The sequence below is a fragment of the Trichoderma harzianum genome (genome assembly GCF_003025095.1).
Source record: "Trichoderma harzianum CBS 226.95 unplaced genomic scaffold M431scaffold_3, whole genome shotgun sequence".
In the NCBI taxonomy this organism is placed as follows: domain Eukaryota; kingdom Fungi; phylum Ascomycota; class Sordariomycetes; order Hypocreales; family Hypocreaceae; genus Trichoderma; species Trichoderma harzianum.
In genome coordinates, this window is record NW_020209251.1 from 2,496,263 (window position 1) to 2,518,465 (window position 22,203).

A 22,203-nucleotide genomic window follows, 5' to 3' on the forward strand; every position below is an offset into this window, starting at 1 on the left:
AAAGCACGGAGTTGATGCAGGTGAGAATTCAGTAACCCTGCAGACGGCCGGGGGGACGAGGGCGGAGTCCGCCAGGTGGATAAGGAGGCGGAGAGAGCTGGATAGTAATATACGAAACTTGTTCTGGCGAATTTGTAACCGGTTACTTTGACTATCCTTCAACGGATTCACCTCTTGTTCTGTGGCCTCATAATCGCACCTATGCGGAATGAACTGAACTGAGCCATTTACACTTCTCACAACCTAACTTAGAACCTGGCTTTATTTTGACATATATTAACAAGGTGACTTCATAACCAGCCGATTTGACTCTCTGCAGTCTTGGTTACAATCCGTCAGCCAGCGTGTGTCCTCCGTCAACCACAACCCTCTGTCCATTAATAAACTGATTGGTCGCAAGGAACAGTACCGCCTGTGCCATGTCTTCATCCTTTCCCGGACGACTACCAGGAATCATGTCCTCAAACTTGGACTTGCCCAACTGACTCTTTTGATCCTCATTACTCTCCCCCGTAGTCATCTCGCTGGGGAAGACGCCCGGCGCAATGCTGTTGACGCGAATCTTGAGTCCCGCAGCAGCGATTTCCGCCGCCAGCATGCGTGTCAAGTGTTCTGCCGCACCCTTGGAGGTGTTGTAGCTGAAATGATGCTGGCTTGTTTTGATAAGGCCCGAGATAGATGTAATGTTGATGACAGTGGCTGACCATCCAGGATTCGTCTCCGTAGAATTCTGCAACATCGGCAGCAGCGCAGCAGTGGTGAAATACATGGCTGCAACATTAGTCCGATACACTTCAGTCCAATCGTCAAAAGTGGCATCATCACTGTCGAAAAGCGACTTCTTCAGCTCCTCAGCAGACTGCGCTTCCGCAGTCGTATGTTTGGAGCTGCTGACGCCGGCGTTGTTAACAAGAATACACAGGCATTTCTCCCGCGCCTTGAGCTCTTCGACGAGAGATTTGATGCCTTCTTTGGAGTTGACGTCTGCTTGGATGGGAATGATTTCGCCGTGAGCCTCTTCGCCGTGAGTTGATGCCGCTGTCTCGAGCTTTTCTTTAGTTCGGCCGCAGATGTAGACTTTGGCGCCGTTCCCGGCTAGGGCTTGTGCAGCCATGAGCCCGATTCCAGAACCTCCTCCTGTGAATACGTGTTAAGAGTTGAAATGATGATATTATTTCATGATATGAACATGACATAATAAGAGAGGCATTGGAGGAGACCCACCGGTGACAAGAGCGACCTTGCCGGAGAGGTCGAAAAGCGACTGTGCCTTGAGAGCATTGGTATTTGCCATGATAATTGTAGCTTTACTGTATGAATGTGAAATGTTGACTCAATGAAGTAAAATTAAGCTATATGAATAACACTCATGTCGATTTATATAGTGGTCTTCTTATATGTAAATCACTGCTAAAGTTGTGTCGCGGCAAAGACGTCATGATAATGAATGTGCGGGTAAAGGTGGGTAACCTCTCATGTAAGTGGCAACTTTGAGATTTACCGCTTACATCTTGGACTCTGCATTAGTTATGATTTAAGTTGCATCAAGGCGGCGCAATTGCTCCGAAAACCTTGAATTGAATCCTTTTCGGTATATGGGTCACTTCATTGAGGTAATGGTTACATGTATATGCATCTACTATATCCGACATCATGCAGACATGGATTTATATGTGCAAGCCACCCATTTAACTACATGTAGTGCCTGCTATCGGTACATTTCAAACATTCCAGTTCTCGTGTTAAGTCAGGATTAAGACGAATAACTTTCTTTTTTTTGCTATCCAATCCTATACTAGTTCATTTAAATCATTGCGACATATATACATCCTATGTACTAAGAAGATCCAATCAATTTTTTTTTCCCTATTTGAAAGGGCTCAAACTCCAACGAGCTTTGCTCCATTCACATCACATCCCTTATGATGAAACAAAGCGGAAGCCAGCGGCAGCAGACTCCGTAGCCACGTTGTTGATGAGCGAGCCATCAGCAGCCAGCCCAACCCACAGCTTGTTGCTACCAGCCTTGATAGTGTACACGCCAGAGGCAGCACCAATCTTCTGGCGGATGGTGAAGACCTCCCAGGAAGAAGCAGTAGCACGGGCAGCCTGTAGGGCAAAGTTGCCGGACTGGTCGGCCGTGACGTACTGGTTGTTGCTGGTGAGCTTGAGGGTGCCGGCGTTGGGGGTGTATGCGCTGACGAAGACGCCGGCGTTGGCCTGAGAGCCGGAGGCGACGAGGTTGGAGGAGGCGCTGTTGGGAACAACCCACTGGCCGCTCGTGGCGGCCTGGATCTTGAAGTTGCCGTAGGGGTTCTGGGGGAAGTTGGTGCCGCAGATGGGCTGGCCGCTGGGGTTGGGACGAGTGCCGATGAAGAAGAGCTCGTTGGTGAAGGTGTTTCCAGATCCTATTCAGGTGGTTAGTTTAATAACCACAGCTTTGTTTGTTATCCCCATGTGTAGAACTTACCCCAGGTGGTGAGGTTGGCACTCCAAGCGGCAGCGGTCTGAGGGTTAGCGTTGGAGTAAGCGGCAATCATAACACATCGCCTAAGAAAGTTGAGATGTCAGCCAGATATCACAAAGCATACATGTATTTGCGTCAACGTACCAGTCATCAGCAATAGTTGGGTCGACAATCTCGTTCTGAGCATAAGACCAGACGTTGTTAACCCACTGGCTGTCGTACAGGACCTCGTTGATGGGGGTGATGGGAAGCATCTGGATGGCGGCAATCTCGCTCTTCTGGTTGCCCCAGAACAGCCAGGCACCGGACTGCCAGTCCTCAACATTGCCCATGGTGACCAGGTTGCGGACCGCAGGCTCGGGGTAGGGGTTGTTGGGGTCGGTCTGGCTCTGCTGGGGGTACAAGTGCCAGTAGACCTGGGCACCCTGCTGCTCGGTGGCGACGAGGAGCTTGGCGTAGTTGACGTAGTCCTGAGACAGAGCGACGGAGGCCCAAAGGAGAGCACCGTAGTAGCCGTTGACAGCCTCACCGGTAGACTCCTGGTCACGGCTACCGGCTCCGTTGGCGATACCAGAGGCCCAAGAGTGGCCGGCGAACCAATCACGGCATCGGGTGACGGGGAAGTAGGGGTCCTGGGGAGATGGGTTGATGATGTCTCGTGCGAACCAGTTGATAAAGTCCTTGTGCTGGGCCAACCAGGTGGCGTCGTACTTGGCAATGACGGCAGCAACAGTGAGGAAGTATCCGTAGTGGAAGTGGTGGTCGTTGTAGTAACCGTTACCAAAGTCGATACCCGAGTTGGTAGCACCAGCCTTGTCAATAACACCACCCCAAGAGGTCTCGTAAGCGGGAGAAGCTCCAGTGGTAGGCTGGAACCAGTTGTTGAAAGAAGCCTTGAGGTAGTTGGTGACATTAGGGATCAGGTCAGTACGGCCAACAGCCTCACTATGAGCATAAGAGTTAGTAAATCCGTCTTAGAGAGAGCAGAGAGGCGAGTGATCTTACGCAATGAGGGCAAGACGGGCAGTTGCGGCAAGGCTGCCACCCCAGTAGTAGAACTCGTTGGGAATGGGAGCGTTGGCGACGTTGAGCTGACCAATCTCGTACTGGAGACCCTGGATAACAGAAGCGCTGCAAGAAGAGTCAAGGGCACGAGGAGGGTTCCAGGTAATGCTGCTGAGCTGGTACAGGAGCTTCCACGAGTTGCCAAGGGTAGGGTACATCCATCCCTTGGTGGTGAGGTAGCCCAGAGACGAGGTCGGGGGCGAGTTGGGGCTCTGCAGAGACAGACGGTGGTGGGGCCAGGTCAGCATCAGCAGCTGGCTGCCATCGCCAACAGTGGCGTAGTTGAAGATGAGAGTGCCAGTGGTGGTGGTGAAGCTGTAGTCCAGGCCAACTCCGGTTGGGTAGACGGTGTAGTGCTGGTCAAGGAGAGTCTTGTGGCTGGCCTGGACGAGTCTGACCACACGAAGAACGCCGTTGTAAGTGCCGCTGGCCTTGATAGTGCCCTGGGCACCGTTGGTGGCGGTGGCAGTCAGGGTGATGGAAGACAGAGCGTAGATCACGTAGGAGGTGCCGGTAGTGTCAACAACGGTGAACGAAGTGCCGGTAACAGTGGCTTGACGTTCTTTGTTAGTCTCACACACAATTTCCCATTCACATCAAACATGTTCAACTCACCACTCTGGCCGTTTGCAAGGTTCTGACCGTTGAAGGAAGCGATGCCGCCGTTTCGCGAAGTCAGCAGAGGCGTGGCAGCCGTGTACTGGAGCGTGATGTAAGGAGATCCAGGGATCAGGGGAGAGGTCATGGACGCGCCGCCCTGGAAGTACTGCACCGTCACCGAGTGCGTGTCAAAGGCCGTGGCCTTGTGGTTGGCAAAGTTGCCCGAGTGCTCGACAAAGCCGGCGCGCCAGTCGTTCTGCGTGGGCTGCTTGATCGACGTGCCGTCGAATTGGCGGCTGTTGCTGACGCCAAAGTTGATACCGAAGCCGTCGAGTTGCGACTCGTACGGGAAAGGACCCGAGGCGGTGCCATTGCCGGGAGTGGCGGCATAGGAAGCCCACCAGGAGTTGGTTGGGAACTATGTTGAAGGCAAAGTAAGTTTCTAGATCTATACGCGTCTGTTTGCCTGATCACTGTGTTTTTCATACCGGAGGCTTCAGTCCAGCGAAGAAGGAGGACACAGGAGCTCCATCAGCGCCAGTGGCAGTGGTTCCGCCAGAAATGCCGGATGGGTTGCTGGTCGCGATAGGGGCGAAGAGACCACGTCCGGCAATGTTTTGGAGCTTTCCGCTGTTTGGCAGAGCAGCAACGCCAATCGCCGAGGCGATGACGAGGTTCACAAGAGAGGCCAGCATCCTTGAAGCTCGAGCGAAGAGATACTAAGGAGGAAGACCGCTGTGCTTGACCACACCTGGAAGGAATATCGCCAAGAGAGGCGAGGGCGAAGCAGCCTCCTTATACTTGTTCTTGTCAATGATGAAGATGAGAATTGCCATTGCGTCACTCGACAATGTCCATTCTCTTGCCCAATGGCCCCGTAACCACCCCCCTCCCCCAGCGGAATCTCGCTCCGATCTAGGTCCAACCCCGGCGGTAATTGAAGCTGCGTTGCTGCCCTCTCTCGGCGGTATTTGGCATCGTGGGAATGGGGCCGGGGCCCGGCCATTTTGGAGCCGCGAAGGGTTGGCTTATACCACTCTAGCAAGAGGCAAAGCTTCCGGGGTATACATATTTGGCGCACACAGGTTTAAACCTGCTCACGGCAGAGCTACGACTCTGTTTACGAGAGCAAGTCGGATGTGGTATGGCGTTTGATAATATCCACTTCGCCGATGATTCCGATCAATCTGATGTTTGCTTCCTTTGCCAAGACCGGGGGGCGTGGCATGGTCCAAGGCACTCAGCATCGGACCGAACTGTGGAAGACGTCAAAACTGTTGATTAATTCGCAAGCCTCTGCATGATGAGATACTATCAGGGCGGCGAGATGCATTTCCATCAATGACATCGACCGAAAGGTGGTCTTGATCATTGACGGGAGGTAACGAAGCCATGGTATCTATATCGCTTTCTGTTCTGTTTGATCTTTTGCAAGAGGCTTCTGCTTTCTTCGTTCCAACATCTCCATATTCCTTGAAGCTACCGCAAGGGGCTTTTCTAATCCTCGCCAAGCTCATCTAACTCCCGAGGTCACGCGTCGCAGTAACGAAGAGGCGTGGGGTTTAGCTCTCACATGCTGGTTCTACAGTACAGGCCGGCCTTGTCAACACTTGCGAGTATTATGGAGACACCCCCCTCAAGCTTGAATTAGAAGAAAAAGTAAGCTTGCGGCTACTAGTTTCCTATAACCTCCATCTCGCTCGTTTTTCCCCCTTTGGCGCTTCTCTGCCTTGTGAATGAAAAGAAGAAAACTTGAGCGACTTGCGCGCCAACAAAGCCACGAAGTTATCCAATTGCCTAAATAGGAAAACCCCCGGCTCGGGACGGTGGGCCTGGCATTTCTGGAAGACAGGGTTGGTGGCTCGATCTATTTGCCCTAGGGCTCAACTGTGCTGTAACCATATGACAGAGGTCATCATTTTAAATTGCTGGGGATGTTTCACGTCCATGGTGAGACGTTATGCAGCGGGCGAAAATCATGCTGCGTACATGTAATCTCAGCGCACGTGTATACATGTATATATGGGAAGCTTCCTCCTCCCTAATACATATTCACAGACAGCTTCAAGGGGAGAAGCGATTTAACGAGTCACGAGTAATCAGGAATATGGATACCGTATGGTTCGGCGTTTATGGTCGAAGACGGACAAGTCGTCGTGATTAGGTGAAGCGGGCAAAAAGCATGGCTCGGCTCTGTTACCCTCTTCCCCCACAATCCATTGACCTTGTCAGTGCGGAGAGAGTAGGCCGCACAGCACCGCGCATTTCGGCTCCGCATCTCCCCGCATTCAGTCATACCCGAGTAGTCGGGACTTGGACATGACAGGATTGGCCTGGAAATGCGGGAGAGTCACGCTTGACCCGGTGGCTTTTGATGGTCTCGAAACTTGTGTATACATGAGACATCTCGAAGCTCGAAGTACTTCAATTAAAAGCACTAGGCCCGAGTGCATTCATCAAGCAAGAAAACACGCGATAGTCTTACAAAGTCACCTCATCCTAGAGCTCTCCTATTCTCAAGCTTCCTTGAAGCTCAACGGTAACGTGCTTTGTGCATAACAGCCTTAATGACCGGGGAGTCGCGGCATTTAACCGCCATCGTCGCTCACTTATGAGAAAAAAATTGCCAGTGGTATCGGCCGCTCCAGTATTAATGCCGCGACGCTAACATTTTTGCATCATTCCCCAAGGCTAGGGGGGTCTGGATACCCGTCGGTAATAGGTTGAGGCCGTGCTCCGTATCTTGTGATGCCTCCCCCACAAGCAGGGGGGGAAAACTCAAAGTCTACCAATAAGAAGAGACATGGTACTTGCTCGATGCTTGTTCAACATGGAGATGAATCCCTCCAACGCCGTTGCCACTACCTCTTCACTAGCCTGGATGTTGAAGGAATCTGATTAGCTGACAAGGCAGATCCGGAGTACGGAAAGACGGCAGGCATTATATCGGCCCAAGCGCAAATGCTAGCAGCGCGTTGTCACTCTGAGACAGCGCGTGGAAGGCCGCCTTGGCCAGTCAGGTTCCTGAAAATCGCGGGAAATCTTGTCGGCTTCGGGTTAGGCTTGGCACGAGAGGCCCTCGTAGCGTAAAGAGTTGGGAGCTGATGCGCGGGGCCAGGCCCCCGGCTGGTATATTGAAAGGGCCGAATTGGTATGGGGATGGACTGCTCGCATACGGGCCTACTTGGTCTTGGATGTAAACGGTGATGATTTGCTCTATAAGGGAGGTTCATTGGCCGGACGTGTGTGTTTGAGCACGTGGGAAAGGGGAGCAATTATTTGTCTTGGAGGGCTTGGCTATTTGCTCATCGTGCCCTATCTTGCAACGATATGCTGGAGGTGTACAGCAGATGGCTATTGTTGTCACGAAATTAAATGACATGGCGAAACGAAACGAGACGAGTCATTGAACATCGGCTGCAAGCGAACAGCGTTACATACCTATATCGAAGTGGCTCTCCTTTATACGAAAACCTGCTGGACGGGGAGAATCTCCCTTTATCCCCGAACTATTACCATTGCATGCTTCGAGTGATCTGTGATGCTATACTCATGAGCTTCGTGTTGATAATACGAGTACGCCGCAATTCGTCGAGAGACGTTGCATTGCACGCAACTATACAGCAGCCATATGTATATCGAAACAGCGTACACTGGTAAGGTAAGGTGATATCGAAGGAAGCGGCAGTACGCCTCAATTACTTCAAAGGCTGGGTATGGCCATGACTGAACCAGCTACCACAGCTTATTAACTCTCTCATAAGAATTATAAATATAGACTTTATACTCCTATGACGGGACATGGAGGCTGCAACAGATAGGCCGTTGTCGGAGAGATGAACTTAACTTGCTCGTTTCCGATTCTGGAATGATCTCTTGATCGGGCCGTAAGCCTTGCGGTGACGAGATGTCAGTTGAGGTGGCAGCGTCAGCTCCTTTTGATGGTTACACTTTTTAATCGCGCATGAGTATCCTATAGTTGCCAGTCAATGAGAAAATAGTATAACAATGAGCTCATGGGCTGTTTCGTGGAGATACCCGACAGTGTTTCTTCTTAGGAGAACCACAGTCGTTGTTTGCTGTCCATTGGTAATAGTATGCCCAATTCTTTGCCAATATCTGCCACTGCAATATGGTGAGCTGAATGAGTAAGGATCAAAGGTTGACCCTCGAGGTAAGGGAGGATGGTGTGAGAGAGATGTAGGAATGTAAGAGTGGCTATTGTTGGTCATTGCGTATTGCTGAGAGCCACAGCCGGGACAGCCACACAAATTATATGTAGATTCCTCATGATAACTGGAGCTGTCACTCTAACTAGTTAATGCGCCTGGTAATCTGCACAGCCAGACAGACGCTTTGTATGCAGGAACGATTTCTTGGCACGAGTCGGTAGTTGGTAGCCATCTGGTTGTAGTGAGGAATCGGTTATTGGTGGAATCGGTTATTCGGTTACGGTACAGTTGGTATAAAGTTTCCCGGCCTAACTGTATGCAAAATAGTGCCAACAAAACAAGCCAAACACATTTGGAATTGAACTGTGGCTGTTGCTCGGGACCATAACTGCTGGCCGAGAAAATTGCCACTTCGGCCTGACAGAAAAAGACGAGATAAGATCAAATTAGAGCAAAGGACAAGGCGTGACGCCAAATTAAGCTTCCAGGAGCAAGGCAGATCTGCGCTGCATGAGTCGCCTGGATCTAACGGTCAAGGTGCCGATATTCCAGAGATCCATCTTTCGCTAAACAACGGCTTCGGTCAAAGATGGGAACTAAAATGAAAACGTTCCTATCAAGATCGACGATCTGTCACCTCGCATTCTATCTGTCACCTCGCATTTTATGCCAGCAACAAGAACTAGCCTCAGTTTGTGAGATACCAGGTCGATGTAAGACGATAATACGGCAAACAGGGCCGTGCGATGACGTCTCTTTCACAACTGCCGGTGTCAGAATTGGGTTTGGGCTGGGACGAGGATTGCGTTGCACAGCCCTGACACGTCAAAAAAGAATAAGAGAAAAAAAAAAGTTGGCATGAATTTGGTAAACGCGAGCGCGAACGGGGAGCGGGGGGGTGCAGATTTTGGCTCACCGGACTTGACTCGGGGAGCGAGTGGGACCGGACCGGAGATTTTGAAGACGAAGATGCCGGAGATGCCGGACGGGCGACACGGACTCGGTCATGCGGTGAGATGGACAGCTCTGACGTTGGTCAATGGCAAGCAGGAGTTTACGAAGAGGTTATCAGCATTTTTCTAGAACAATTGTGTCTCAGAATTGCAGATTTGGGCATATTGTCTGCTGCTGCTGCTGCTGCTCACCGGATGATACCTGTATTAGACGACATCTCCAATTGCACCGCACAGCCACAAGACGGATGGATTCCTGAGTCGCGCAAAAACTTCTAGACGGCATCAACCACGTCTGCTCAAGCTACATCCAGTATAGCCCCCGGAAAACGAATGCCAGCCGCGTATTCTGCATTAACACTAACGCTCCTTTTCCCCAAGGGCAGCCGTTAAATGTCGCTGATAATGACGTAGGGCGGAATTACAGGCACTTTAAGAGGTTATCCCAATGCCCCAAGTTGCCGACATTCCCGCGGATTTCCCGCAACAAGCGCATTGAGCTCCCGCAAATGGGTCTTGTAGCGGGAATAACAGCAAAAAAAACAGAGCGCGTTGATTGACGGAAACCAGAAGCGATTGCCACCAGTGGCGTGCTTAAGCCAACTTGAGCAAAGGAGAAGAAAGAAAAAGGCAAAGAAGCCAAAAGAACGATCCACTTTGCGATAAGGCTGGGGGGATCCAGTAAGGCTGCCTGGATTTGAGAAGACGTTCGTTTTTCCATGTCGCCGATTGGGCGGGTCTCGGGAGCAGCTCCCGACTTGCAGCTTACTGGTTTGCTCCCTGAATCGTTCGTTTTCATTTTTTATGGCGTTTTCCCTTTTTCTGTCCTTCTCCAGCGCCCAATTCCAGGTTTTTTTTGTTTTTTTCTCACCAACAGTCTCCTCCCCCATGTATTCCTTTTTTCTAAAAGGTCCAACTAAGCACAAGTCCCGCAGCCTCATCCTGTCGACTCCGAATGCCGGGGAAAGGCTGAGCCGGATATCGTCACTATCTGGGGACGGATTCTACTTTTGCATCCTAGACAGTTTTGACTGAGACAGCGCGTGCGTGGCATGAGGCTCGTACGAAATTCTTGCTGCACGATCTTGTGTTAGCACCATGTAAGGCGCATCAAGTGTAGCCCGTGATGGCGTCAACCCGCTTCGGTGTGCATTGTTTTAAAAAGTCTCGGATCCCCATGCACAAAATGAACAGGCTAAATTGAATTGGCCCAGTGTTCTATCCGTCTCTTGATTGTCTGTTTATTTACTTCAATTCAGTTGATACTGTATTTACTACAGCAACCAACTAAGAACAATTCAAGCTCTTCTCTCCTCTACAAGAGCCAAAATCAGCTGCAAGTTCCGGCCTTCGGACCATCGGCGTCGCCTCAGCTCGGGCCGTCGGCATAAGCTGTTAAGTCGTGCATCTTGTTGCATCTTGTCCCTGACAGGTATCTCCTGTGTCGCATGTGCTCCAGTTCCAGTGCGCTGCCGGGCATAATGGAGGGCGCAGGCCACGACGAGGGTACCTACGTGTACCCACAAGTAACCGCCACGCCAAAAGTTCCCCAGCCGGTACGAGCCTCAGTCTCTCAATTCTCAGTTTCTCGCATGACTCCATCTTTCTGCTTTCTGCTCCTCTCACACATTCTCTCTTCCCGTCTTTTATCGTTTGCTCATCTAATCAATCTTTCTTCTCTCCAGATCGGCCCCTTTGATCTCTACCCTCCGCTGGTCCCGCAACTGTCCATCTCCAGCCCCTTGGCCCTTCGCCCTTCACCGAGTCATCCCCAGTTTTTCCGCTCGCGGCTCGAAGCCTCCGCCTCCAGCTTCTTCACTCCTCCTCCTTACCTCTTCGCCACGCATCATTGCGACGGCTCCGAGACCCAATCGCCTCCCTCGCTCTGCTTCTCGCCGTCCATCTCGTCCTCGCCCTTCTCCGGGTCCGTCGCCGTCATGGACCTCGACCCGCCCGCCGGGGCCGACGTGCCGCCGTATGGCCTCACCGGATCGTCGCTCCCGGAAGCCCATCCGCATCCGCACCCGAGCCTCGCAAATCCCGCCGACGGGCCCGGCCTGTCGCTCGACCGCCGGCCCAAGAAGTCGTCGACGACGTGCGCCGTGTGTCGCTTCCGCAAGGTTCGCTGCAACGGCGCGCGTCCTTGCTGCGGCAATTGCCAGCGCCTCGGCTTCCCCTGCTCCTACGACGACGCCGACGTCGATGCCTGGTCCATGTCGCTGCCGCGCCGTCGGGTCAAGCAGGCCTGTCTCAGCTGCCATAGCCGCAAAGCAAGATGCTCCGGCCATCTCCCTTCGTGCGAACGATGTCGAGTCCAGGGCATCGAGTGCGTCTACCGGCCAAACAAGCGGGCCAAGCCATCGTCAGCCGGGGCCGGCTTCGGAGATTCCAAGAGCCCCAATAGCCCAGATAGAGAGTCGGATCGAGACGGCGGTGCTAGGGAGAACCGCGGCCACAGAGAGAACCGAGACCTTGACGAAGGACGCAACGAGAGCCCGGCCTTGACTGACGCAGCCAGCTCTGCGAGTGATCACCATGAAGGGTAAGTTCCAGATAAGGGGGGACGTGAACATTTGCTTGTGCTGACCTTGGGGCCTCTTCTCAGTCCTCACATCGATGAAAGCTTCAACTCCATCGTCAGCCGTGCATTTGACCTCTTCTTCCGCCACGTTCACCACATGGCCATGTTCACCTTTCTGCATCGCGCCTCTCTGATGGAGCAGTATCACGCCGGCAAGGTCGAGCGACCGCTTCTGCTGGCCATTGTCGGCATCACATCATGCTTGACCGACATGGGGCCCGGCATGCGCGAGTACGGAAACCGCTGCATCAACGACGCCGAGGCCCTTCTCCTTGCCGACTACAGCCGTCCGTCCATTGTCAAGATCCAGGCGCTCATCTTCGTCATCAAGCATCGCATCCTCTGCAACAAATTCTCCAGCGCCTTTGTCCTCCACAGCTTCGCGTCCCGCTACGCCACTGCTCTGCGTCTCAACTATGAGGCGCCGCATCTGCGCTTCCTGGCCCAGGAGTCCCGCCGACGTCTCATGTGGGCCATGTACTGCATCGACACCAGCATCTGCGGCGGATATCCCGACTTTGTCCTTTGGAGGGCCGATCAGATCCACGTCTATCTGCCATGCAACGAGCGCAACTTTGAATTTGATCTGCCGCAGCAAACGGAGAAGCTCGTGCCGGACTCGCACCAGCCGCGACCACCGCTCGCCGAGGACGTCGGGACCTTGGCTCTTCATGCGCGCATCCTCCACATCCGCCAGAAGATTATCGAGTTCACAAAGGTAGCTCAGTACGACCGCGGCATGGAAGCTGCTGAGCTGCAAGGCCGCATCTTTGCGCTGGACAAGGAGCTCAACGACTTTGCTACCAACCTCCCGACCTCGTTCCAGTTCTCCGAAAACTCGCTCCGTCTCCGCGCCTACTCTCCTCGGCTGTGTGTCTTTGTCATGATTCACATCTGGTGGCGCCAGTGCTATTGCGACCTCTATCGCCTCGCCCTGGCCGACATCAACGGTGGGCTGCCGCAGTCCATGCTCGACATGTTTGACCAAGGTTTCCTTGAGCACTGCCACCGACAGTGCGTTGATCACTCCCTGGCACTGACCCTCATCTTTTCGCTTATCCAAAAGCTCGATGCGAAGCCCGTGGCCGACATCGACCTGGCCATGTGCGCCTATCAGTGCGCGCGGATGCTCATGCACCTTTTCCAATTCAACATCTTTAGCCGTTTCGGCGTTGCGGCAGACACTGTCATGGAGCAAGCCCAGCTTTGTTTGCAAACCATAAAGGACTGTTGCGTAGGGCCCGCGGTGGACTGTATCGTCGCAGATTTGGAGAGGCTGGTTAACCGAGACGCAAGGGCCGTGACGGGAGAAGGCGTCGTGTCCACCGATTTATCGCAGCAGACGATGCCCCAAATCACAGACGCATCGGGTGTGCTCAACACTCCTGCCGCGACCGGCCTGCAGGCTTTCAACCCTTCCTCAGGCGCCGTCAACAACACCGTCTCTCCGTTTACTCATCCCGTCATGACTGCTCCGTGGATGTCGGAAACGGCCTTTACACCAGGCCTAGATCAGCAGACCCTCCCTCAAGATGTCCATGCCGATCCCACCAAAGGTGGGACTCCCAATCTGTCTGCACCGCGATCCGAGTATGGCCAGTCGGAGCTGAATAACGAATACGACGGCACGTTTGCAGGACTCGGGCTGGACGATGGATTCGATTATAACATGGGAGTGGACATGAACATGTGGGCTACGAATGGGGGCAGCTGGACTGCGCCGGGATTTGGTGCCTGGATGGGCTGAAGAAGAAAAAAAAAGAAGGAGAGAGATGAAATGAAGGGGGAATATAGTCTATTAACTACTACCGTACACGCACATATGTATAGATGTGGGATTCGAGAGGTTTCATCCTCCAAATGGTTTGGAAAAAGCAAGGCGAATGGAGCGGTGGGATGGCGCAATGACAGGGGCAACTTGGACGAATAGGAAACGATCATGATAGATTCAACAAGCGTGTTTATTAAATTAGCTTAGTGCGAATGAATACCCAAAGTGTGCCCTCTTTTTAAAAATAAAAATGCCCAAAGAAAACGCCTGATTTCCGTTCATTACGTGGTGTTCGTTAATAGATGCCCGAAACATTAAAACGACTTATACCCAGGTTGTCACTTGAGAAAGATTGGCGCCGCTCGCAACGGCCAACCTCCCGTTTCCTTGATCCCACAACCCAACTTTGGTCGTCTTGGTGCCCTCGTACTTTAATTTGCCCTCGACTTCCCCGTCCGTCGCCGCTGTCGCATCCTCCAGGATCGGCCGGATCTCGGGTCCTGCTACTAACTGCGCAACGGCATGCCACACGTTTCCATACAGCGACCAGTGCGTCCGCCACAGGAACATGCCCGTCACGGCAAACACGCACACCAAGTTCACCAGCACAAGCACGCCCACTACAATAATACCAGTCTTGCCCACGGGGACCGACGCCTCGGCTGAAAAGACCATGGTACTATTGTCGCCCATGTCGAAGCCCGGCACGGCGCTCGAGTACTGCGCCTGGTAGAGCCAGAAGAAGGTCGCCTGGATGGCCTGCGCCATGCTGCCCGTCCTGCTAGCAACAGCGTGGAAGATGAGGCTGACGTACGGATGGGTCTGCCACGCCGAGTTTGTGTCGCCGAGGGCGGAGCACACGCCGCAGACGTAGACGGAGAAGTTGGCCGATGTGCGCTCGATGTGGAAGTCGTTTGTGTTGATGCCGTTCTGGACCGCTTCGAAGAACTGGTTCGTGACGGAGGTGCTGTTTATGAAGCTGGGGTTGTAGTTGGGCGATTGGGCGTACATGTTGTTGAGCTCGTCTACTGAGACGTCGGTCCAGTTGTTGAGGGCCATGATGCCGCGCGAGACGTACGACGCATTGCTTGTCGTGTCTGTCATGTTGACAATTGCATCAGTAGACCAAGTGTTGTTCCCGGCATAGTACTGAATCTCCGGCTCCGGGGAATCAGCCGTCGAGTTGAGCGAGACGTGCTCCAGCGTCAGCGTCGAGTTGAGCAGGCACATTGTGAGATTGAGGAACTGCCGATCCCCAAAGTTCATGACGGTCCATTCCCCCGAAGCCCCCTGCTTCGGCAGAGGAAATTTTGTCTGGTTGTTGACCATGCCGGCCAGAGACAAGCTTGCCCAGTGGTCTGTGTCGACGTCTGTGTTGAACACCAGCATGAACGACGGAACTGGCGCGTTCGGATCAAAGCTCTCTCCAACGGTGTTGATGACGCATAGCGAAGTTGGCTGGCGCGGGAGAATCGGCTTGTCGGTGTCTGTGTAGGCGTATGGCACATTGCAGTTGAAGGGAAGTTTACAGGTTGACCCTGCAGATCCGCACGACAGGCCATCTAGGAATGTGTGTCCGCCTGGGGATTCCCAGGTGATGTTGCCTGTTATGAGGGCATCTTCCATCATATGGGACATAGCCGAAGTGGGTGGGATGCCGGTGATGTATCCATTGACAATCTTGGGACGGGTACAGCCAGCGCGAGAGGTGTAGACAGCTGAAGCTCCCTGGTATGAACGGAGATTCTTGCGGCTCTGGGTCTGGAGGGGAATCATCGATCGTTTAATGAGGCCAGTGTCAGTGAAGGCCTCTTGAGGACTCGGTTTTTCCAAGGTAGCCTCTCCGAATGTAGAAAATGTCTGTAGGGGCTGCTGCCAGATTCCCGGATCGGGTCCCAAACGAGGCAGCCCGAATGGACCAACAAGCTCTGAAGAGGCCTCAATGACCGGGACATGAGTATTGGAAGACTGGAGGACAAGAGAAATCGTGCGGAAATCGGACAGGAGGATGGTCGATGAGAACGAAATGGCCGTCGACACGAGCCAGAGGATAAGTATCAAAACTGCCGGCACAGACGTGAACAGCCTGGCGGGCGTCTTAGCGAGCGGCGTGACGAAAGAAATTGGTCCTCCATTGACGGCACGCAGAACCGAAAACGCGGCCGCATTGCTCATGTCTACTTTCCGTGCCTCGAGAACCAATGCCGCCGCGAGACCAGTGCAAACGGTCGCTTGTAGCCCAACAATGGAGCGAATAATAAGGGCGCAGACAGTCACCACCCGAGTGCCCGCACCCGAGAGGAAGATCTTTCGCCAGACAGGCGGCGCCTTGGCTCCGTCGGGATCGAGGCCCCGTCCGACCCAGAGGAAGATGAGGAAGCCAAACGTTCCGAGTTGTAGTAATGTGCCGAGGATGATGGCTGTGCCTGCCTGGCCGCCTATCCGACCCCATGGCCCGGGCCAGGATTTTGCTGCTGGAGGGGTGTTGGAGTCGTTTTCGGTTTCTGTGTCGCGGCTGGAGGTCTTGACGACGGTAGGCACGGGCCGCCTTTTAATTCTCTCCATTGTGGTGTTGGTGTTTTCTGCCGTGTGTACTACGGCAATGAGCTATTCATAGAAAAAAGGAAAGGGAAAGGGAAACAATTGAATGCCGTGCTGCTGGATTATGCCACTCGTGAAATCATTATTTTAATATTCAATTGCTACACATACTTAGGCCCGGCACATGAAATTTGGGAAGACGCGCTGCGACTATATAAGGATCGATCTGGGCAACATCGAAGCCTCATCTCGTCCCCCATCCCATCTAAGCGCGTATAAGCCCAGTCCAGGTGGGGGCGGAGATTCTGATCCTTCGACTACCACCTCTCCTTGCATGCAAACATGAAACTAGACTGCTTTCAATCTCCGCTGCAACCACCCCCTCGAATCCTTCTTTGCTGCTCGAAACGCCTAGCAAGGGGCCGCAAGGCATCCAGTCGCGAGCCTCCAGCTGCCGCCTGAACCGCACGAAGATGTGGGCACTTTCTATGACGGCGATGAGATTGGCGCCTGTTGCAATCCGTCAAAATCCTACGGCAAAGATCATCCCCCCCCCCCCCCCCCCCCCCCCCCGTACAGTAGGGCAAACTCTCCAACCGGGCAGGGCGCAGTTCCTCCTCGCTTCTTTCTCTTCGCCATCGTTCTGCATCGGCTGTTGATCCTTGATGTTTTCAAACGTGCCTTGCCTTGGTCCTTTTGGCTAGTCCCCACGTAGCACTGCAGCCTCGCCCAACAGCTCGATGCAACGGTTCAGGACGGAGGCCAAGTGCCGCAGTTGAGCTCACGAATCCTCCATCCTTTTCGCCTAGACTGGCTGCACCAATGCATCACGCCATGAATAGAACTTGAACTTGTGTTGGGCGAAAGCACGTATTCGGCAATGGTCATGCCGATGAGGCTGCCCAGGGGAAATGCGATGCGATGCGCTCCGTGTGCGCGCAGGCCTCGGTGAAGGATAGACGGTCATGTGGTTTGCTCGTCTGCATATTGTCTCTCACTGACGTGAGGTCCAATGTGAGACATAGAATCAAATATCTGCCGGTATAGGTAGCTACCGGTTTTAAAGCCGAGTCTAAGCAGATCAATGCGAAATTCTTTCACTGCATTTACCTAGGTACCTCTGATGGACGCACGTATTGTCCATTCAACTCACATGCCTGTACCATAGGTACTACCTCGTAGTGAGTTAGGCAGGACTACCTGGAACAAACTTGGTCACGTCCATGTCATGGAACCAACGTCTTTTCTGTAGAGTAGGTCCAGTGGGATCTTATTGCTCACTCTCCGCGGCTAATGATACTCCAGTCGCAGCATCTCTTCGGAACACACGGATGAACAAGACTATTTTGAGATTTGTTGTTGGTTCTGCTCGACTTTGCTGGTGGAGAGCAATCAATCCACGTATGGAGTAGATTCTCCACGGTTGTTGGTTCTAGTCTCATCAGTCATGGACGGGTACCTGATCAATGCTGACGGGAGCGAACCGTTGGAGTCTCATCCATCAAATCCATCAAAGCACCACCTAGTCAAAAACGGTCAGTGGATTCCAGCGGTATCCATCAAGCCATCAAGTGCTCCAGTGCTGGCTAGGGTCCCGTCTTTAGCGCTTCAGCAAACCTCGATAGCGCTCAAGCTCGCCCATAGCATGGCGGCTAGCGAATCTAGGCTCGGCTCCGTGCCACGCCATGGCCAGGCCAGGCTTAGCCCCAGTCCGTGGCATCGACACTCAATCTGCCTCGTTTCTTTTTGTCCTCCATCTGCCCATTCAGTAGTGCCACGCCAACAAGGTCATGCAAGCACTACAGCACAAGCTTCACCACCACTAATAAACATGAGGTTGCCCTATTGGCCCGCTGCCTGCGTGTGTTTGGTGGCATCCAGGAACTCGGTGCGTGTCGGGACTGGCCTCATCGCCACACGCCTCAGCCGCACAGCCGCACGAAGCTGCATATGGCAGCGTGGAACAGGATGAGGCTGCAGTTGAAATCGCACAGACTGCCCATCCATTTCGTTTGCTCTCCTCTCTCTGCATACGTCGTGAAACTGTGAATCTTGCGAACCCCCGATTACAGGCATCAATGGCACTGCAAACATGCGCCTGCTAGACGCCAGAACGCTGGGGCTCGTCGACATCACCGACGACAGCATCCCGCCCTACGCCATCCTGTCGCACACCTGGGGCGATGAGGAAATCACCATTCAGCAGCTGCGGCGCCTTGGCGGCTGCTCGCAGACCACACTGGCATCTCCCCGGACCCTGGACAAGAAGCGAAGGGCCATCGTCTTGAAGAAGGGCTACATCAAGATCTCCGGCGCTGCCCAGCTTGCTGTTAGTCGGGGGCTCGACTACATCTGGGTCGACACTTGCTGCATCGACAAGACCAGCAGCGCTGAGCTGTCCGAGGCCATCAACTCCATGTATCTCTGGTACGAAAAGTCTGCCGAGTGCTATGCCTATCTCTCCGACGTCGAACCAGTCCTCGCTGCTGCAGGTGCCAACGTGTTCCATGACAATCTGCGCCGCAGTCGCTGGTTCACAAGAGGATGGACGCTTCAAGAGCTCATTGCTCCCAAAGTGGTTCTCTTCTACGCCAAGGACTGGAGCTTTCTTGGACAGAAACACACACCACCTGAATTCACCAAGGCCATCAGTGAAATCACCAACATCGACCAAGAGGTCTTGAATGGCAGGATAGACCCCCTCCAGTTGAGCGTGTCTGCTCGCATGGCCTGGGCATCTCATAGGAACACCACCAGGCTCGAAGATACCGCATACTGCTTGATGGGTTTGTTTCAGGTCAACATGCCTCTTTTGTACGGCGAAGGACGCCGCGCATTTGCACGTCTTCAGGAAGAAATCATACAGCGCACTGATGATCAGTCGATATTTGCCTGGAACTCCTTTGACGACCAAGACGAAGATCCGGATGCTCTCTTTGGCTTGCTTGCACAATCTCCCGCTCAATTCAAGCTTGCTGGCTCGTTGCAGGTTCTGCCGCCTTTACCCATATATGCAAGTGCGCCCTCCAGTATGACGAACCAAGGCATCCGCGTGCAGCTATATATCCAACAACGTGATTCTGAGGATCAAGGTGCAATGGAAGAGGATTATTATGCAATTCTAGATTGTGTTAAGAGGGATGGCGACGTCTATCAATGTCCCGCCCTCTATCTGCGGCGGCTTTCCGAGGATCAGTATGGAAGACTGAGGCCCAAGTCGCAGCTCTTTATGCCTCCCCCATCCGCTACATTTCTGCCAATGGATGGCTATCGCTCGGTATACGTCAGGCAGCAGCCAGTATACTATCATCTTCCGCAGTTTAGGCTGTCCCCTTTCAACGTGGAATCCGATCTCGGCTCGTCCGATGGCGTTCAGTATCGCTTGTTTGACAAGTATCCCACACAGAACTGGAATTCAGCCACCATGACACTCAAGGTGCAATACTCTCGCAAGCTACAAGCCATGGGCATCTTTAGATTCCAGAGCGTTGAGAAGATGGATGACAAGGTCGATGTTGTAGTCGGTCTACGTCGTTTAAACACGATGGAGTGGGAGGGATGGTGTTTTCAACTATTGCATCGCGACGTCTCCCTCGAGCACACTTTCCATGAGGTGAACAAGAAGATAGGGAGCATCATTACCGGATCAAGTGCCAGTGAAATCACATCCAAAACGCTTCGTGATTCGCTCGGAGAAGACTCCTGCATGACGAGCAGCGCGACGGTCGAGGGCATCCAGCTCCAAGGGCGCCTCTACATTTCCATTCAAGTGACGCAGACAGCCGAGATTCAAACTGACAAGCAGCTATTTACAGTGTCTGCCCAGCACATTGTAATGTCTAAAAGCAACCAAATACTGAACGCTACCTCTGCCAATTCGGGCGCAAGGGCTCTGACAGAGATATACTGTCTAGCATCGAGTTCATCATTTGCACTTGACGAGTACACTCCCCTGAATTGGGTGGTCCAACCTGTCCGGTCTAGATATTCAGCATACGGGAAGGGAACTGTCCGCAGTGATTTCCTAAAGCCCATCCACGAATTCATCAACGTTCTCAGGCATGAAAAAAAGGCAACGGACTTGAGCCTCACAGACCACCTAGCCTTGGCCTTGTTTTCTGGTGATGCACAACAAGCTGGGATAATCCTGGCTTACAAGAAGGCAAACATTGAGGTACCAACCGATGACTACCATGGGCTCGCACCGCTTCACTGGGCCGTTGTAGGCGGTTCTCGCAATTGCATCATGCTGCTGCTTAAAGAGGGTGTCAATACCAGGAGGTTGACAAAGCGAGGCCTATCGGCGATCCATGTCGCCGTGCTCTGCAACAATAAAGTTTTCGACGACCTTGCCAGGCTCAGGGGTAACCCAGAACGCGAACAGCTTGCAAACGCAAGGACGAATCACTTTTCCGAGACGCCATTACACTTGGCCGCAGCCTCTACCCCTGATAATGAGGTTGGGCTCACCTTCTTCAAAGAGTTTATGGACTGGAGCTTGGAGTTTATAGGATTGACACCTCGAAATGCATTTGATGAAACTCCACTCCATCGTGCTGCCGCCGGAGACAGCGTAGGTGCTATTCGAGCTCTGGCTACTCGCAGCTACTACTGTTACGTGGACAACGGAGATCAGTACGGTCGAACTCCTCTCTGGCACGCGGCTGCTGCTGGCGCTCTCAAGGCTATTACGGCCCTAATTCGATTGGGTGCATCTGTCGACTTGACGGATGACTTGGGAAGGAGTCCGCTGCACGCAGCCTCTAGAGGAGGACACCATGAAGCCGTCTCCCTGCTTCTCGAAATGGGCGCAAGAACAGACATTGAAACCAACGTCTTAAACCTGTTACCGATGGATCTCGCCGTCATGTTTGGGTTCACCGAATGCCTGAAGATCCTGCTTGACTCCAGATGGCGAATCGTGTCCCAGGAGAATATGGACAGGACCCTCCTGGTAGCGGCCTCGTTTGGGTCGTATGAATGCGTCAATCTCCTCTGCCAGCATGGCGCCAACCCGTTTGTTACTTTTGAGAATTACTTGCGCTCAGAGGATGGCCATGCTGTTGTTGTCGAGGAGGAGGCTGATGCCCATGCTGCCGCGTTGGCAGAGAGAGAACTGCATATTGTCCACTTCTTTGATACCTCTGACACATGCAGATATCACCGGGAGCTTAGGCATCCTCCCGCAGACAATATCAGCAACAAACCTCCTGTCATTGGAAACCCACCGGCACCGCCGTCTTTCTCTACTCCTGTCGGTGCTCCGCCTCCACCCGGTGTTGCAGCACCTGCGCCAGGAGCGCTTCCGCCTGCAGCAGGATCGGCTCCGGCTTTTGTACCAGGCAGCGGACCGCAGCATCAATATGCCCCCAAGCCTCCAGTACAATCATCACCAGCAGCGGTGCCAAGCAGTGGACAGCAGTATCAATATGCGCCTCAGCTTCCAGCACAATCAGCGCCGGCTTTTACACCGGGCAGCGGACAACAGTATCAATATGCGCCCCAGCCTCCAACACAGTCAGCGCCAGCTGCTGTGCCAGTGAGCGGACAGCCATATCAGAACACACCTTTGTACGGCAATGCACCGTCTTATGGCCGTCTGGAGTATGGCAATGCGCCTTCTTACAACAGCCCAGCTTATGGAAACACTCCCTCTTACAGCAGTCCGGCGTATGGCAATACACCTTCCTACAGCAGCCCTGCATACGGAAGCGGAAGCACGACCTTTCCCAGCCGTCCAAGTGCCCCTTCATCCTTCGCACCTCAGGCGCCTCAGGCACCTCAGCAAGCTCTCGGGAAATACCAATCTCCCAGTCGACTTCAATCTACAAACCTGCCTGCCCGCGCAAGCGCCAACACTTATGCCCCTGTGCAACCCATGGCGCCTTCGCAATCCGAACGGCTTCAGGAGATGGTGAATCCATACGAGCCCTACAAAGCTCAGGCTCCAAGCCAGATTCGTCCAGCTACCTATTCGTCACCAGCAGCAGCGGATACTCCCAATCAGGATTCGAGCGTCGGTACGCGAAACAAATCAGTCCCAGCATACAGAT

At 53.3% G+C, this 22,203-nt stretch overlaps 6 protein-coding genes across 6 annotated transcripts; 3 read left to right on the forward strand and 3 right to left on the reverse strand.

Annotated features, from left to right (window-relative positions):
* Positions 1–171: 171 nt before the first annotated feature.
* Positions 172–1,372, reverse strand: M431DRAFT_505701 (hypothetical protein). The gene is made up of 2 exons (XM_024918675.1): positions 1,225–1,372; positions 172–1,137 (listed from the first exon to the last, which is right to left on the reverse strand). The coding sequence occupies exons 1-2, from the start codon at positions 1,292–1,294 to the stop codon at positions 326–328; spliced, it is 882 nt and encodes a 293-aa protein (XP_024777828.1). The 5' UTR covers positions 1,295–1,372; the 3' UTR covers positions 172–325.
* A 548-nt stretch (positions 1,373–1,920) lies between these two features.
* M431DRAFT_479664 (glycoside hydrolase family 81 protein) lies at positions 1,921–4,827 on the reverse strand (the record flags this gene model as incomplete). The annotated part of the gene is made up of 6 exons (XM_024915792.1): positions 1,921–2,408; positions 2,471–2,550; positions 2,612–3,412; positions 3,473–4,085; positions 4,148–4,550; positions 4,621–4,827. The coding sequence occupies 6 exons, from the start codon at positions 4,825–4,827 to the stop codon at positions 1,921–1,923; spliced, it is 2,592 nt and encodes an 863-aa protein (XP_024777829.1).
* Positions 4,828–11,194: 6,367 nt separating this feature from the next.
* Positions 11,195–13,585, forward strand: M431DRAFT_78577 (hypothetical protein; the record flags this gene model as incomplete). The annotated part of the gene is made up of 3 exons (XM_024922715.1): positions 11,195–11,673; positions 11,716–11,799; positions 11,863–13,585. The coding sequence occupies 3 exons, from the start codon at positions 11,195–11,197 to the stop codon at positions 13,583–13,585; spliced, it is 2,286 nt and encodes a 761-aa protein (XP_024777830.1).
* Positions 13,586–13,933: 348 nt separating this feature from the next.
* On the reverse strand, positions 13,934–16,174 carry M431DRAFT_479666 (hypothetical protein; the record flags this gene model as incomplete). Its single annotated transcript, XM_024915793.1, has 1 exon — positions 13,934–16,174. The coding sequence occupies one exon, from the start codon at positions 16,172–16,174 to the stop codon at positions 13,934–13,936; it is 2,241 nt and encodes a 746-aa protein (XP_024777831.1).
* A 2,068-nt stretch (positions 16,175–18,242) lies between these two features.
* On the forward strand, positions 18,243–19,474 carry M431DRAFT_492394 (hypothetical protein; the record flags this gene model as incomplete). The annotated part of the gene is made up of 2 exons (XM_024917004.1): positions 18,243–19,224; positions 19,287–19,474. 2 exons carry the CDS (start codon positions 18,243–18,245, stop codon positions 19,472–19,474), a joined length of 1,170 nt encoding a protein of 389 aa, XP_024777832.1.
* Positions 19,475–20,636: 1,162 nt separating this feature from the next.
* On the forward strand, positions 20,637–20,963 carry M431DRAFT_78403 (hypothetical protein; the record flags this gene model as incomplete). The annotated part of the gene is made up of 1 exon (XM_024922687.1): positions 20,637–20,963. A coding segment is annotated over one exon (327 nt), but the record flags the coding sequence as incomplete, so codon positions are not given.
* Between the last annotated feature and the right edge of the window lie 1,240 nt (positions 20,964–22,203).